At 38.6% G+C, this 16687-nt stretch overlaps 2 protein-coding genes across 4 annotated transcripts; both read left to right on the top strand.

The window, feature by feature from the left end:
* Positions 1-3013: 3013 nt before the first annotated feature.
* Positions 3014-5724, top strand: LOC131023705 (DNA repair protein RAD50-like). 3 transcript variants are annotated; one of them, XR_009101492.1, is made up of 6 exons: positions 3014-3507; positions 3916-3972; positions 4649-4734; positions 4835-4897; positions 4992-5123; positions 5478-5724. XR_009101492.1 is itself a non-coding variant. In XM_057953278.1 (6 exons), the coding sequence occupies exons 3-6, from the start codon at positions 4733-4735 to the stop codon at positions 5520-5522; spliced, it is 267 nt and encodes an 88-aa protein (XP_057809261.1). In that variant the 5' UTR covers positions 3024-3507; positions 3916-3972; positions 4649-4732; the 3' UTR covers positions 5523-5724. The 3 variants fall into 3 exon arrangements, 2 of the variants coding, with proteins under 2 accessions (XP_057809261.1, XP_057809260.1); XM_057953278.1 differs by having other exon boundaries at positions 3024-3507; positions 4649-4759; XM_057953277.1 differs by having other exon boundaries at positions 3024-3507; positions 4649-4768.
* A 9159-nt stretch (positions 5725-14883) lies between these two features.
* LOC131023689 (2-methylene-furan-3-one reductase-like) lies at positions 14884-16389 on the top strand. The gene is made up of 3 exons (XM_057953256.1): positions 14884-15364; positions 15453-15939; positions 16004-16389. The coding sequence occupies exons 1-3, from the start codon at positions 15191-15193 to the stop codon at positions 16285-16287; spliced, it is 945 nt and encodes a 314-aa protein (XP_057809239.1). The 5' UTR covers positions 14884-15190; the 3' UTR covers positions 16288-16389.
* Positions 16390-16687: the final 298 nt, after the last annotated feature.

Genomic DNA, 16687 nt, shown 5'->3' with positions numbered 1-16687 from the left:
TATTCTCAATCACTTTGTCTTGAGACCGCATGTGGAGGTCTACATAATTTTAAGAATAAAAATTATTAAGTAATAACCACAATCTAACTTTGAAATTAAATTCTCGAATTTGACATACTCACTAGGACCATGCCGCATTCAATTTAATTTCTTAGTTATCTTATTTAAAATCCATCCTCTAAAGTACTAATGAAAATCTTACGAGTAAGCCACGTTCGTGTGGACGTTTACCGCATAACTCCCACTACTTAAATGGATTTAAATATTTTTAATAGAAATCTCAACTTAACAAACTTGTGAAATCAAATATGAAGTAAGCCACGTTCGTGTGGACGTTTACTCATATTCTAAAACACTTTGTCTTGAGACCGTTTGTGGAAATCTAAATAATTTTTAATCATCTATAAAATTATTAATACAGCTTAGTCTTTTTCTTTCAAAAGGTTTTGATCATGCTCAAACACATAATCTTAAACATGCTCTTCTAGAACGCAACACGTAAAACATGCTCGCAGAATTCTAAAACATGCTTAAGAAAACGATAAACCTAGCATGCTTGTCTAAGCGCAGTTAATAAACACATATTAACAAGCAAAGACAAAAACAGCATGCAAAGAGCATAAAGGATTAACACCACGACATACAAAGAACAAAATAAAAGAAATAAAGATCTTCGTGACCCATTCGTGGAATCCTAATTCTAATCTATTACATTTAAAATAGAAAAGAAATACTCAAAAACGTAAAAACTCGGCCCGAAGCAGCTCCATCAGGCCCGTCTTTGAAACTAGGGTTTGGAACCCCTAGGGTTTGCCTCGAAATCCATGCGCCGCCGCGGAAACGCTGCCCAGCGCAGCCAGGGCAGCCCTGCCGGGAGCGCAGCTCTGCTCTGGATCGCAGCTCTGCTCTGAAGCGCAGCTCTGCTCTGGAGCGTTGCTGGGCACAGCCCTGCGCCGAAGCGCTGCTGAGTCCAGCTCTACCCTGGAACGCTGCTCTGACCCGTAGCGCTGCTCTGCCCCGAAGCGCCGCTGAGCGTAGCCATGCGCCGAAGCGCTGCTGAGCGCAGCTATGCCTCGGAGCGCTGCCCTTCGCAGACCTAGGGTTTGTGCAACAGCACAGTCCTGTTCCGCCTTCCACTCCTACGACCTGTTCTCCGTTCCTCGTCTGATCGTCGTCATTCTCGTCTCGTTTTACCATAATTACAGATTACAGCCGAAAAACAAAGTACAACTTGAAATTCTAATCTAACCACTGATTTTCTCGTGGTGGAAAAACAATTACAACATCAAAACGACGTATCCCACGAAGAACAGCAGCAAAAAAACAAAATAAAAACACGCACATATTAATCGAACGCGAATTATCAGACAGAGCCAAGAAAACTAATTCGGGCTCTGATACCAATTGAAGGAATATTAAACTTAATTAATACTCGATTTGCCCGAGGATCGTCTCTTGGATTATCCAATCGTATTTTGTCCAGAAATACGACTTCGTCCTTTTCGAAAGAGCTTTCCGTGGCCGCCTGTTTCGTCCAAATCCGAGTTCTGTAGAGGAAGTTATGGCCGTTCTTCGGAAACTGCCAGAACTTGATTTCCTGCGAAAAACTGACTCCAGCTCAGATCTTCTGAACTATATCCCGCTCAGTTCCCAACGTTGGATGGACAACGAACTATGAGAACTCCCAGAGACAGTAGCCGCCTACTCAGTATTGTCGCCCCACTCTGCTTTCTCAAAACCCTAATATTTTTATGTATTTTACAGTTGTATTTATAGACAAAATATAGTCCTAGGGCACCAATAACTGTGATTGGGCGTCCCCTACTGTTTCCTGGGCTCAGGAGACTTTGGGCCAGTCCAGGGATCAGATACAAGGAATAAAGATGGGCCTCTAATGAATTAATTTCTATGATCAGCCCAGATCATAATTAATTCATAAGTATTAATTCATTCCACTAGAGAATCAATACTGACTTACCCCTTTATTGCCGGTGATGAGTCGGGGCTTGTATTTAGACTTATTAAATCTCCGTATTTAAAATATCTGATATCCATTAATTAATTAGAGCTCTGACAGCTTAAATTAATTAATATCTTTGTAATCCTTAAGCAGTACCACTCAAACTTTATTATTGCTCCTGAACTTAATCAACCTGCAGGGTTTAACGCAATAAACCTTATTGAGCTCTTTAAGGGGATGTCATTATCCTATACCGGATACGGGTACTAATACAGATAATCAAATATCATATATTGACCGCTGTCACTCAAGATACAGAGTACTCAAGTTACTATATATATAACTCTCACCCATAGTAAGTCAAAGTGATATACGAATCAACATACATATTTGAAATCTTATTAGTATTAAGATTCTATTAAGTCACCGAGATCTTGATTCTTCACTTATGACAAATAGAAGAATACATCTCACTGTGATCCTATCAATACGTTATGACGTACCAGTATAGACATGTAGTCAAGACAAACTCCTTCCATCTATACTGCAGCCTAAACCAACGACTCGTCCTAGAGTCATCTCGGCTGTGATTAGTTTATATCTCTTAAGGTTATTCCAATTATATGGTCTTCTGTGATCTACAACACACCATATAATCTACTTATATAGAGACAAAGGACATACATATGCAATCATGAACACAATAAGATAGGAGATTAAAATAGTGAACTTAGGAAACATTGTATACAAGCATAAAACGTTCTTGCTTTCAGTATACAAATCCAACATAGATTGCACAGTTAATTGCTTAACCATTTCTTTTTTAAATTACATAGTTAAATTCTCCTCACTGTGTATGCATCTTTGTGGGGTCCGTTGTGGGGTTAAAGGAGCTGCATTGTCAAATGATAATGATAATCAAGAATTTGGTACAATCACTACAACAAAAAGTATGTATTGAGACACTTATTTAGGGACATTTTTTATCATGTGTCTCTAAATATATTTTTGGGACACTTGTTAAATACTAATTAAATATGGAGGCATATAATTAAATATTTCACTAATTAAAATACTTACAACACACGACTGTCTTCTTCCTCCCACTTCGAATTTCACTCAAACCCACAATATTTCTCTATTGCGTGAAATACCCAAATTTCGATTTCACTCATATCTCGCCGCTGCTGCGCCACCAATATCCCGCAGGCCGCTGCTGCGCCGTCGTCTCTGTTTTGCATTTTTTGGGGAATTTGAATTTTGCCCTAACCGCTCACAGCCCCCCCCCCCCCCCCCCCCCCGCGGCGTGCAGTTCAATCCGTTCCCTCCGCCGTTCAAACTTTGAATTCGCCGTTCAATCCGCTCACAGACCCTCAATCCGCCGACGATGTCCAGTTCAAGCTCGTTCGCCGATTGAAACAATTAAAGTGTTTCAAGTCCTCCGCTGCCTCCGACGATTGAAACAATTAAATAGGACGCCGTCGGATTTGGTCACCCACACCGCTGCCAAGCCCTCTGCCGCCGCCGTCGGATTCCGCCGCTGCCAAGTAATTTTTCTTCTTTAATTTCAGTGATTTTTCTTGTCAATGAGCATGTATATTGAGTGGCTTTTTTCAGAAATTCTACTACTTAGAATTCTGATTAATATGAGTCTGATTATCAGACTAATATTATTCTTCCTCTGTAAATTTTGCTAACTTGAGCATAGATGCTTGTAGGCTTTTCTCTCAAAAGCTCCGCAAGGAATTGTAAGATATCTTTATTTCTTTATTAATAAAGCTTGCTCATTTTGTGTGACACAATTTTAATTCTAAATCATTGTTAGATGTGTCTGGGAGTGCGGTTTGTCTCTGTTGGCCGCCCACACCACATTTCTAAATCTTGAACTCCAAGATATTAAAAGCTCATAATGGTTTTGCTTATTCTTTTTTTCTTTTTCCCCTCATTTTATGCAGACTCGTGGGCTAAGAGCTGGACAAGTAGGAGCAAAGAAGGGGATAAGTTTTGTTGAGGTATTCCACTTGCATCTTTCTCGATTCTGATTATTGAATGATTAACAAGCAATCATACTTTTGCATATTTTTCTATGTGTTGGATAGGAACAGGATATTCATTGATTATCATTAAATAAGTAGGAGCATCATTTAGTATATGGCAACTCTTAACATTGTATTCTTGACTCCTTGACTTGTAATCGCAATCCCACTGGTTCAAAATGAAAACGCTAGCTATTTTAATTTTTAAGTTGTGTTGGTGAAACACTAATGAATTCGTGTGAGATGTAGAGACATGATTAGCTGAAGACTAGTATATATTAAGTTAGCATATTCTCATTGGTCCAATGCTTATTCAAATTTATAGGCGTTATATGGTTTTGTTCAAATTTCTTCTGCACTTAATCACGACTAAAATTACCCTTCAGTCACTGCTGCCTGCTAGCTAAGGTTGTTGTCTCTCATAATTTTTTTTTTCATTGTAGTTATATTTGCTATGTTTTTTTTTTTTTCATTGTTCAAGTTAGAGGTATGATATGATTTTTTTTTTCATTGTAGTTATATTTGCTATGTTTTTTATTCCTCGTGTTTTTGTTATTATGTTGCTAATTGTTATTATATGTCTAGTTACATTATATTTATTATTATCTAAATTTATGTTAGCAGTTAAACTTTATGTGTTTCCTGTTTTCAGGTTCCTTTGGATGTTATTCGTGGCCCCTTAGTGGATGAAGTGCATCAGCAACTTAATACTTGATAATCGTGTCACTACATCTTAATGTATTCTAGTTCAATGTTGCTTAATGTATATTTGGTACTACGTCTTAGACCTATATGTCTTTCATGTTACTGTACCGTCAACTAATTTGTCAAAGCGCAGGTGTTAATGCAAACTGGTGATGCACAACTAGAAATGAGAGGAAGGTGTAGTGTCGGTCAAAAGGTAAATGCTAGTTGGCATGACTAGAATGAACTTTGAATCACTTCATCTCATTCATGCCTTTTATGGGTCAATGTGTTTCGTCGTCCTTTTTCAGGTTCTTGCTTCACTTATCATAAGATTGGCAGTAGCGGAAACCTTTTGCCTTAATGGCGGAATACTTGCACTGGATGAACCAACCACAAACTTGGATGGCCCCAACTCTGAGTCTTGTAACAGCTTTACTTATGTATGTGTGACTAGTAAGCCTATCTCTCGTCTTTAAAGATAACATAATTCCATGTTTTCTTTCGTTGCAGTCAACATAGCATTATTGAAGCGCAAGAAATATTTGATTGATCATGTTCAGAGTAAATTTATTGTACTTGTGTAGGTTTTATCTTTAATTTGTTTACTGTAGTTTTGTAGCAAGATTCTCTATTGCAACTAAATGTTTTTTACAACGTATTATAATCTTTGGGTTAGAATGCTCTGCTTGTTTAACATTAGCTTCTTGAATTAAGACCAAAGATTAGTTTAGTGAGGGACGATGTGGAAGGATTATGTTCTCTAACATGTGATGTCTTTTGTATATTTTTTGCAGGGGTCCAACCTATGGTTACAGGGGAAAGGTGTTGCTTGCTTTTGAGGATAATGACTCTTCCAAAATTGGTGTTAGATTTGATAGGACTTTTCATTTATATCGAATTGCATTTTGGATTGTTTAGTTATTGAAATGTTGAATTCATATATCAAAAGAATATGATATGATTGTATTTGTACAGTAAGTGCCTTTATATAGTAATTTTGGGGCATAAAATTTTTAATACTACGGATAATAGTATTTCTAATTTCTATTGAATGTTAAAATAAGTGTCTCATGTGTTCATCTTAAGACACATAAGTGTCCCATAATATTAATTTCGAGACATAAAACGAATTATAAGGCTACAAATAACTGTCCCGATACTTAAGCAAAAGACACAAATAAGTGTCCCATAACATTAATTTGGGGACATAAAATGAACTTTAAGACACATATTTTTTGTCCCAATACTTAAGCAAAGGACACAAATAAGTGCCCCAATATTTCTTTTGAAGGCACAAATAAATATCCCTATAAACTTAATAATAGGATTCAAAATATTTTAAAGGGCACTTTTATGTGCCTCTAGATATCAATTTCGGGGCATAAAAAATTGTCTTGTAATCTATTGATATCGAGGCACATAAAAAGTGTCCCCAACCCTATTGGGACACGATACCTAGAGGCACATGTACTAAGTGCCCCGAAAATAAGAAGTGCCCCAATAGAGCACATATTGGGGCACTTTTTGGTGTCCGGAAAGCCATTTTTTGTTGTAGTGAATCTTGAACCAGTAGGTCGTTATCCAACTTGATCTCTTTACTGAATGGTTGTAGAGAAATCCTTGAGCAATGATTTCTTAATTCTATTTGGGATTTTCTAACAATGCAACTCCAACCTTCTTCTGTGTTTTGTACATATTTCTTGGGGACCCGTGGTCACTACTTTGGCAGAATAGTTATGCATGCATGGTGGTGCAAAATACTGTGTGTAACTAAATAATTTCTATGCAACAACTCAACACACAATATTTCGTGCAAGTAGTAAGCACTAAAAATACAACAAGAATTTTTACTTTCACAAAAACCTCATGTGTGTAACTAAATACATCAGAAAATGCAAATAGCTTCATTTATGCAGCAACATAATATTTATGTGCAAACTATTATATTCTATGCAACAACTCACAAGTTAAATGCAATTAGCCAAAAAACCAAAGCAAAGCAACAAGATACCATTACCGAGTAACACAATTCTCTCATGTGTGCAAATAACTCACAATAGTTTCACCTGTGCAACAACTCAACATTTTGGTGCAAAAAAGAATTTTAATCCACACAATAATTAAAGAAAAATCGAGCAACACAATATCTTCATCTATGCAATAATTTAATATTTCCGTGTAATTTATTATTTCATGTGCACCAACTCACAACATTCATGCAATTATCCAAAAAATCAAAGCTAAGCAACAAAATATAATAATCGAGCAATAAACTACGAAACTATGCAACTATGCAAATCGATTAAGCTTCATGATGCAAATCGATTAATTCAACCACACCAAAATTTTGGGGAAAAGCCAAAAATTATTAGGCGTGAATAAATTAATACCTAATTAAGCGTGAATAAATAACTAAAATCTTATCTATAATTAATTCAATATAATACAAATTACTTAATTAGCCTTTAAACTATTAAAAACTAAAAAAACGGAACCTAATAATTAGACTACCTAATTAGGCGTGAATTAGAAAATGAAATAATCATAATCATTAGATCTAAAATTTTAAAGGCTAAGATTAGGTTCTTAGTTCTCATTTTAAAACCTCTTCCTATATATATATATATATAAATCAGCGTAGAGACGGGGAAGGCTGAAGAAGATGGTCGTGGAGGAATAATGGATTGGGAAGAAAGAGAAGAAAAAGAAAAAAGAAAGAAGAATGGGGCGGTGCTGGGGGTTGGGAGGGGTTTAATTTTTTTTTCAATTATCTTTTCTATTAATTTTGATTTTTGATTTTTTTCATTTTAAAATCTTAAAGTTTTTTAATTCTTTTAGTTTTTTTTTTACCTAATTTTTAATTAATGTAATGTTGAAAATTTTAATTGAATGAAATGCAATATCTATACTCCATTAAGCCTTAACCTATGTGGCATATCTAAAATCTCACCATTTCAAAATTTACCATATATAATCTTCATCATTTATTAATTAATTAACTATTACATTCTATATAAAGATTCATTAATCATAATAAATATATATATATATATATATATATATAATAATATTAACATTACATATAATCTAAATTAATAAATTTTATTATTTATTTTTTCTAGATAAAAATTAGATTTACATGTCTGATAAGAAAAAAATTATAATCTATATACGATAAATTATTTTAATTGAATGTTAGTGATTAGATGTATATTTGTTATTAATTTTATATTTCTCAATAGCGTACATATTATATGTATATGTTGCAATATATTATATTGTATGAATATATATATATATATATATATATATATATATAATTATTCTTAATTTTCAATAAAATTAATTTTAAATTAAGTTTGAATTGAGACATGCACGTATATGTAATTATAAACGGGTCCGGTCATTGATTTACATGTTTGCATAATAAGGCACATATCCTATAAACTGATTACTTTAAAACAAAATCTTATTTTATGTCTATCAAAATAACTAAAATTTTATTTTTATTTTTTATAAAATAAATCCATACATTTTATTTATATAGGGAAGAAAAATGTATTTTTCATTTCTGCAAACTTTATTTGTTTTTGTTCGTCCATTACTACAATAATAATAATAATAATAATAATAATAATAATAATAATAATAATAATAATAATAATAATAATAATAATAATAAATTATGAAATTAGTAATGCATAAATGAAGAATTTAGATAAAGAACAATAGTGATGAGGAGTAATATATGTAGAGCAGAGGAATCTACTTACCAGTGGAATCACGGGGAGCAGCGAAGTAGATTTCATCAAAAGAATCGTACTCGCTGGAAGAATCATCCTCACCAGAGGAAGCGCACTCGCCAGAAGAGTCAGCAAAATCCTCGCCAGAGGAATCGGCGAAATCCTCACCAGAGGAGTCAGCGAAATCCTCGAAACAGGAATCATAAAAATCCTAGAGAAGAAGATCAGAGAAACGCTTGGAACAAGCACAGCGGACCAAACCAAAGACATTCCCAACAGAGGAGTCATTCAGACTTCAACAAAAACAGAAATCATACTCTACCTTACAAAAATATACACCGCAGATGGAGATCTGGGAATGCGGGCTCAACATCAACAAGCAACAAAAATAACACAAAGCACGAAAGAAAGCAGGAGCAACACAGCGATCTAGAAGCAAGTCAAATGGTGAAGAAATTTCATTCAGAAATGCCAAAGAGGCAAGCTATACACCAAAGGCCACAGATAAGTACCAAGTTTTTACAAATTAAAAAGTTACAAAAGTATTCGTAGAGACAGAAGGGAGATTGGGGCCATCAAGAGGGCGGAACGGAGGAGTCTGGAGCAAGAGCAGAGGAAGCTGGAGCAGAGGTAGAGGAAACCGGGGGATGGACAGCACTTGCAGAGACCTGGCTAGAAGAGGCTCCCTCTGTAAACACCTGCAGCGGGCCAGCATCCCTCACCTTAGGGAGACGGGCTTCCACGTCCAAAAGCTTCATAGCTTCTTGCACATATGATTTTTCATCTCTATACAGGGTAAAAAGCTGATCCACCGCGGAGGAAGAGGAAGCAGAATCTTCGAAGGTTGAGGCCGCCAGACCAGAAGGCTGGGGAGGCTCCATGCTATATTGGAAAAATACCCGGGTGCTGTTACCAGTTGGATCCCGCAGCCGGTTCACGAAGCCCACCAGGGAAGCAGTGAAAGCAGGCATATACATCGGAGCAGCAGGCAATGCGTCAGACCCGACCCCAAAGGCAAAGTAGGGAAGGGCCCTATCCAATACCGGATACCACCACGCAGGTTTCTTCGGGGAAGCCTCAGTGATCCCCATCAGCTTGTTCACGTCTTCATCCTTGATGTTCTCCATCAAGGCCTGCATGTTCAGAGCATCGATTTGCTCCGGGGCTGCCCCCACCATCTCCAACGCCTTTGTGGCGGACTGCTTTATCACATAGGCGAAGAGGGGCCCGAAGTCCTCTAGATACTCTGGAGTTTGCTTAAAGACCGCCAAGGTGCCCTCCAACATCATCCCCAGGAAGTGCTGGCCTTGTGGAGACAAGAAATACTCCAGACGCTGGTCCCGTACCCCCAGGACATAACCACGGTGCTGAGCCTCCACGCAAGTTTTCCTCCAGCCACGCTTGGCCTCCTTATAGTCATCCTCATACCTCGCCTTGAATTTGGCAAGGCTCTCGTGACTCTCCTTCGTCACCCTCGCCAGTTCAGAGGCCAAGGAGGCCTTCTCCACCTCTGCCTGGGCCAACTGAGCCTTTAACTCGGCAACCTCCGCCTCAGTTTTGCTGAGACGCTCCACCACGCCGGCCACGTCATCATCACGCTTGGCCACCGCCGCTTGCTCATTTTCCCTCTCTTTCTCCAATGCATCATAATCTTGGATGCACTGGATGGCCCCCCAGAGTCGGGACTCCATCTGCAAGAAGTAAAGTGAGTACTGTCAGACCAGAGAAATAATTCTTGCCAGAAGAATGGTTTTAGTTAGAGAAATGGCTTTTCGCCAGAAAAATCAAGAGGTTAGTAATTTGATCTTCAAATAAAAATACAAAATGCAGGATACCTGAAGAGCCAACTGACCAAGATGGCTGGTCAGAGTCTCTCGTTTCAATTTCTCCACCACCTCCTTGTCCTTCGGATGGACACGGGCAGATAGGGCTTCAACAAACTGCTGCCCCGATAGACGCGCAATCGGACCAGGGATAGTCACCTCTGTCTCCTCGGTAGGAGGGGCTACAACCTTGCCTTTACCCTTTTTGGCGGCTCCTGCCCCACTAGCAGACTTCTTCGCGGGCTCCATGGACTTGCCGGCCTTTTTCAGGCCCTCTTGCTTCTCTTTTTCGCCCAAGGAGATCAGGCTCCTCTTCCTTTTCTTTGTGACGTCTTGGGCCGAGTCGGAGGAGGGGACTTCATCAGTAATGTCCACAACAGGGACATCCTCTCTACCAGCACCGGATCCCCCACCGGCACCAGAACGTCTGCGCCTATGAATAAGGCCACTGACATCAACCTCCGGGTCCTCTGAGCTGAATGTGCGCAGGGCCTCCACATTCTTCCCCTTATCAGGGTGAAAGCCCTGGGAGGGGGTGACCATCTCAGAAATCGCTGTCATCGGGTGAGAGGTGTCCACCTCGGGCGTGGTTGGTTGTTCTGAAGGGCCCATACGGGAAGCAGAGCCTCCCGAGCCACGTTCCCCGCTGCGAGTGGGAGAAACAGCGGCAGCTAGATTAAGCCCACACTTGGTCCTCCAAGCCATGTCTGCAAATAAAAAATTCTACACTGTTAGAATCAGGGTAACAAAAGTTAATATATTTTCTAACACATATTTTTACCTATTGATTTCTTTGGATACAGGGGAAATAAGCCATTAGCTGCCAGAGCCGAATTGTTTTCGGCAAGGTATCTACAGGGTAGGGGCTCGACACCATTCATGGCATTGAGTCGGGCTATAACTCCTAGGTTAAACTCAGAGGGGGCGCCCGGAGAAGCTGGTTTATAGGTGGTCCGAGGGCTGTGCCATTCCAGCTCCAGAGCGCCATGATCACGCCAGGAGCCAATAAGAGTGCGCACATAACAATATTGGTTTAAAAAACCTTTGTCAAAAGAATTTAAGGAAGAAAGAAAGGTAGTAGGATATTTTTGAAGACCAACAAAACTATACAAAGGGCTGCCTTGCATGCGGAGAGATTGGGTCTGGAAAAATAATTCGGCCGTGTTTCCAACACCATGGGCGCGGCACAGAATGTGGAAGGCGTATAGTCTCCGGATGGCAGAGGGGGTAATCTGGTAAAAGGGAATGCGGTAATGGTTGGAGACATCAACCAGGAGAGCAGGGGGAGGAAGCCTTAGGCCAGCATCTATCTGGGCTTGCCAGATGGCCACGGTTTTATGATCACGAAGTTTTTCTGGGGGCGAAGAGGCTTTGGAGAAGGCTATGAACTTTAAGCCGTCGGGACGACGACACTTGCTCCTCATCTTTTCCATCGCCGCGACACTGAGGCGAGATTCGAGAACAGGCTTCGGAGGTTGGGGTGCATTTTTAGTTCTCTTTTTAGGCCTGGAGGGACTTGGAGTAGCCTGAGAATCGTATGAGGCGGAGGGGGAAGAAAGGTTTTCGAGATCCTGGGGCTGGGGAGAAGAAGATGAAGAATCTCGGGGAGAAGGAGAGGGCGACCGCGAGGGTTGGGGAACGGAAGTGGAGGCCATTGTCAGAATCTTCAAAACCTAGGGTTTCTAACACGCTCAATCAGAGCACCAACAATTATGTAACTACGCTACAACTAATTACAGATACCAGGAAAGGGAGCACGCGAGTTACCTAAGGTCGGGAGTTCTTTAAAGTCGACGGATGGGGCTGGAACGGTAGGGTCGCAAGAAAATCGCCGGAACAGTAAGAAGGAGATCACCGAAACTTAGAGAAGAAAATGAGGAAGGGCGGAAACAGAATGAAGAAGATGAAGGAATAGAAATTCAAAACTGACTATGTAACGTACGCGGGCAGCTATCGGTATACGGGATGAACGACGCGTGGCCCTAAAAAGCAATCGACGGTCGAGGATTTCTACGGGGAGGCGAAAGGACGCGAAGGCTGAAAAAGTAACCTCGGGATACGGAAAAAGCACTGTAGGAGGGGCGGGCATTTAATGCTGATGACGTCATCCACGCGGGCGAATCTTCTGACTAGTTGCACCGTTCCAGAGCGAACTAGTCAGACCAAAGGGGGGAGTAGCAAAACAGCACTCTTACAATATTAGAACTAGTCAGACCACAGGGCTTACCTTTGCTTTCTTACAATATTAGAACTCTTATGTCTTCATGATTTACAGGGATCAAGGAAAACAGCACAGCGCTGGCTTCAACAATACCTCGCTGGTTGAACACGAAGAATACCCGGTTCAACCAGACTAGAGGGGGGAGTAGTTGATGAGGAGTAATATATGTAGAGCAGAGGAATCTACTTACCAGTGGAATCACGGGGAGCAGCAAGGTAGATTTCATCAAAAGGATTGTACTCGCTGGAAGAATCATCCTCACCAGAGGAAGCGCACTCGCCAGAGGAACCATCCTCACCAGAGGAATCATACTCGCCAGAGGAACCATTCTCACCAGAGGAATCTTGCTCGCCAGAGAAGTCACTTTCGCCAGAAGAGTCTCGTCCACCAGAGAAATCACTTTCGCCAGAGGAGTCTCGCCCACCAGAGAAGTCACTTTCGCCAGAAGGAAGCAATAAAAGCGCGGTGAAATCTCCCGCGTAAAGATGAATTCCCTATAATACCCTCGACCACGCAAGGCGCATGCGTGTATGCCGATTTTACTATTTTGCCCTCCCATGTAATCTATAAATAAGCCTTGAGCTCGTGCATTGTACGTTACGTTATCTTTCATTCTCAATACAGCAATAGTTTTTCTCTTGAGCTCCTGCATTCCGACTGTTTTCTTTGTCTCTTCCGTTCAATCACACTAGTTATAGTCTACGTTTATTGCTCTTTAGTCTAGGTGTTGATTCCTTATTTCACTAAATAGAGGATATGATGTTAAAATATATTATAAATCTTTAATCATGTATCAAATTTATAATAATTTCAATCGAGTGAAGAATTCATATAAATCACCTCATTTCACATTGAGTATTTTTATAAGATTTCACCAAAATAAAACTTATACAAGAATAAGCTCTTGCTCTCCAAATTAAAAATCTACATTTAATTGGCGGAATGATTGAGACTAATACAATTTGAATTGTTTTGTCAATTTAATTTGACCAAATTTATTTAATTAAATACATGGTCTAATTAATTTATTTTGAAAAAATAAATTGTTTTGATTAAGTAAATTATTTCTTCAATTTAATTTGATTATAAAATAATATATTTTGTATAAAATTTTAAAAATAAAATTTGGATTCAACATAGATTTTTTATGAAAATTTATCAATTAAATTACTAAATAAGTTAATACAATTTGAATCTCGTGTCAACTTTCTTAAGCTACACACGAGATGATTTTCAAAACTTAGTTATGGTCTTTCAAACTTCAAACGAGATAATGTTCATGAGTCAATTTTATTCTTTCAATTTTCAAACGGAATGATGCTCGAAACTCAAGATTTGAAGATAATTAATGTTCACGAGTCCATTTTATTCTTTCAAATTTCAAACGAAATGATGCTTGAAACTCAATTATGATATTTCAAGCTCCACATAAAATAATGCACAAAAAATTGTCAAGATTTTTCAAGCTGCATACAAGATGATGTTTAGAAGTTAGTTATGATCTTATAAGCTAAAGATGATAATGATCTTTAAAGCTACACACAAGATAATTCTTGTAACTTAATTGTGGTCATTCAAAGTTCAAATGAGATGATACTGACAAGTTAAATTTATTTTTTTAAACTCCAAACGAGATGATTCTTGGAACCCAATTATAATATTTAGAACTAATAATGCATAAAAGTTTGTCAAGTTCCATACAAAATGATGTTTACAAGTTAGTTATGATGTTAGAAGCTTCAAATCATACAATTTCACAAGTCAACTTTGACTTTTAAAGCTCCAGATAGTTATGTTAAAAAAACTTGACGCGTAAAAGTTTATTTTTTTGTATTTTAAGGTCTAGACGAGATGATACTCAAAAGTCTGATGTTCAAACATTAGTTGTTGTTTTCCGAAATTTAGATTATAATATGATCCTACAAGGTTCAGACGAGATGATGCTCAGATAAAATAAAATTTTCAATATCGATACATTTTTCAAAATATTATTAAATAAAAATGTACATAAAAAGAATATTTATTATTCTAACAAAAGGTTAACATTTAATTGAGGAATATGATTCAAATTAATATAATTTCAACTATATTACCTTAAATTAAATAAACTTAAAAATAATTTATATAATAAGTTAAAATAATTTCCCGGTGAATTTCGACGGGTTGCGCACTAGTTGAAATTTAATTTTGATAAAATGTTGGATTTGAAAATTGAAAAGTTAAAATGGAAATGGGGAAATTAGAGCCGATTTTAGAGCCTTTGCATTAGAGAGTGGAGATGGGACCATCTTGTTAAAGCCTTCTTGCATTGGAGATGCTCTTGTACATAGGACGGGTGATGGGTTGGACGTCGAGTATGATCGTTGCACACCATGATTGATTACCAAAATACAAATGAATTTTTTTTAATGATACTCCCTTAAAATTTTCCATTAAACAATCATCCTTGAGTTCCATACGACAAGTAAAATAATCTTGCCAGAATTGAGAAAACAAAGTTACAATGAGGTCATCACAATTATTGTTCCAATAAGAGTAGCAACATTGTCGTATGAAACAAAAGTTTTTCAAGCACAAATGTAAGCACTAGCTAGTTTAATCCTCATCAGTCATCAATTCTTCTCCTCCATTTCTCCAAGATCAATCTATCTGCACACACATACATATATCTTCCCAATTGTTTTGCATATAGGTAGATAGATAGAATCAGTTGAAAAAAGATGCAAAAGGCTTGGGTGTATGAAGAGCATGGATCCAAGGAAGTTCTGAAGCTAAGAGACATTCCCATCCCATCTCCACAGCCTCATCAACTGCTCATCCAAGTCCATGCTGCAGCACTCAACCCTATTGATTCCAAGTTGCGCCAGAATCCATTAGGCCGCTTAGATCTTCCCGTGAGTCATTGAATCAATCCATAAAACATTGTATGAGATTCATGCTAATTTATCATGCCTAGCTGCTGGTCATGAGATTCTGTTGCAGGTTGTCCCTGGCTGTGACATGGCTGGCGTCGTGGTGGCAAAAGGAGACGGCGTGGTGAGATTCCAAGCCGGTGATGAGGTTTATGGCAACATTCAAGATTTTGGGAGAGGAGGGAAGCTGAAGCAGCTAGGAACCTTGGCTGAGTTCACTGCTGTGGAGGAGAGTTTAGTTGCTGTGAAACCAAGAAACTTGTCATTTGCAGAGGCTGCTAGCTTGCCTGTTGCTCTCCAGACAGCAGCTGAAGGCTTCAAGACTGCAGGTTTTGAGGAGGGGCAGTCGGTTTTCATAGTAGGCGGTGCAGGAGGTGTCGGGACTCTAGCCGTGCAGCTGGCTAAGCAGTGCTACAAGGCCTCTTTCGTGGCTGCAACCACCAGCACCAAGAAAGTGGAGTTTGTGAAGAGGTTGGGTGCTGATAAGGTGGTGGACTACACCAAGATAGCCTATGAACAAGTTGAGGAGAAATATGATCTTGTCTATGACACAATTGGTAAACAATATAATGTGTAGTAAATATGAATGCTGCAAGAATATGATCAACTTCTTTTTTGCAGGTGACTCGAGGAATTCCTATGTGGTGGCCAAGGAGGGAGGTTCTGTTGTGGACATAACATGGCCTCCATCCAATCCAAGAGCTCGATTTTCGAGCTTGACAGTTTCTGCTGATCTCTTGGTGAAGCTTAGGCCATATTTGGAGAGTGGGAAGCTCAAGGCAGTGGTTGATCCCATTGGCCCCTTCCATTTCAGTGATGTTATCAGTGCTTTCGGGTATATAGAAACGGGACGAGCCTGGGGAAAGGTCGTCGTCTCTCCCTTCTCCTCCATCAATGGATACTAGAGGACTGTATTCATTTTGTGAATATTCTGCCAAGAATGATTCAGATTCTGTGTCAATATACTGTATATATTGGAATTTATAGAAGACTACATGAATTTTCAATCAGATGAATCATACAAATGATCTATTATAAAAATTTAAGCAGAAGTTATGTGTTTAGATGTGATCAAGTTTCCTTGTGCTGCTCAACTGGGCAATGTGATATTCCAATTTCATTGGTTATGATCAAATCAATATTATCAAGTACTCTTTATGGGCCCTCATGAGAAAAAAATAATTTTTTTCAAAATAAAATTAAGATCAAGACCTGTGTGGTGCTTATCCAATATGACATATATGGTTTGCAATAAAATATCAAAGAAATAACATGAAACATCAAATCATTGTCTATCCTTATATT

The sequence above is a fragment of the Salvia miltiorrhiza genome, chromosome 4, assembly GCF_028751815.1.
Source record: "Salvia miltiorrhiza cultivar Shanhuang (shh) chromosome 4, IMPLAD_Smil_shh, whole genome shotgun sequence".
Classification (NCBI taxonomy): Eukaryota; Viridiplantae; Streptophyta; class Magnoliopsida; order Lamiales; family Lamiaceae; genus Salvia; species Salvia miltiorrhiza.
This window is presented reverse-complemented; position numbering and strand designations above follow the sequence as displayed.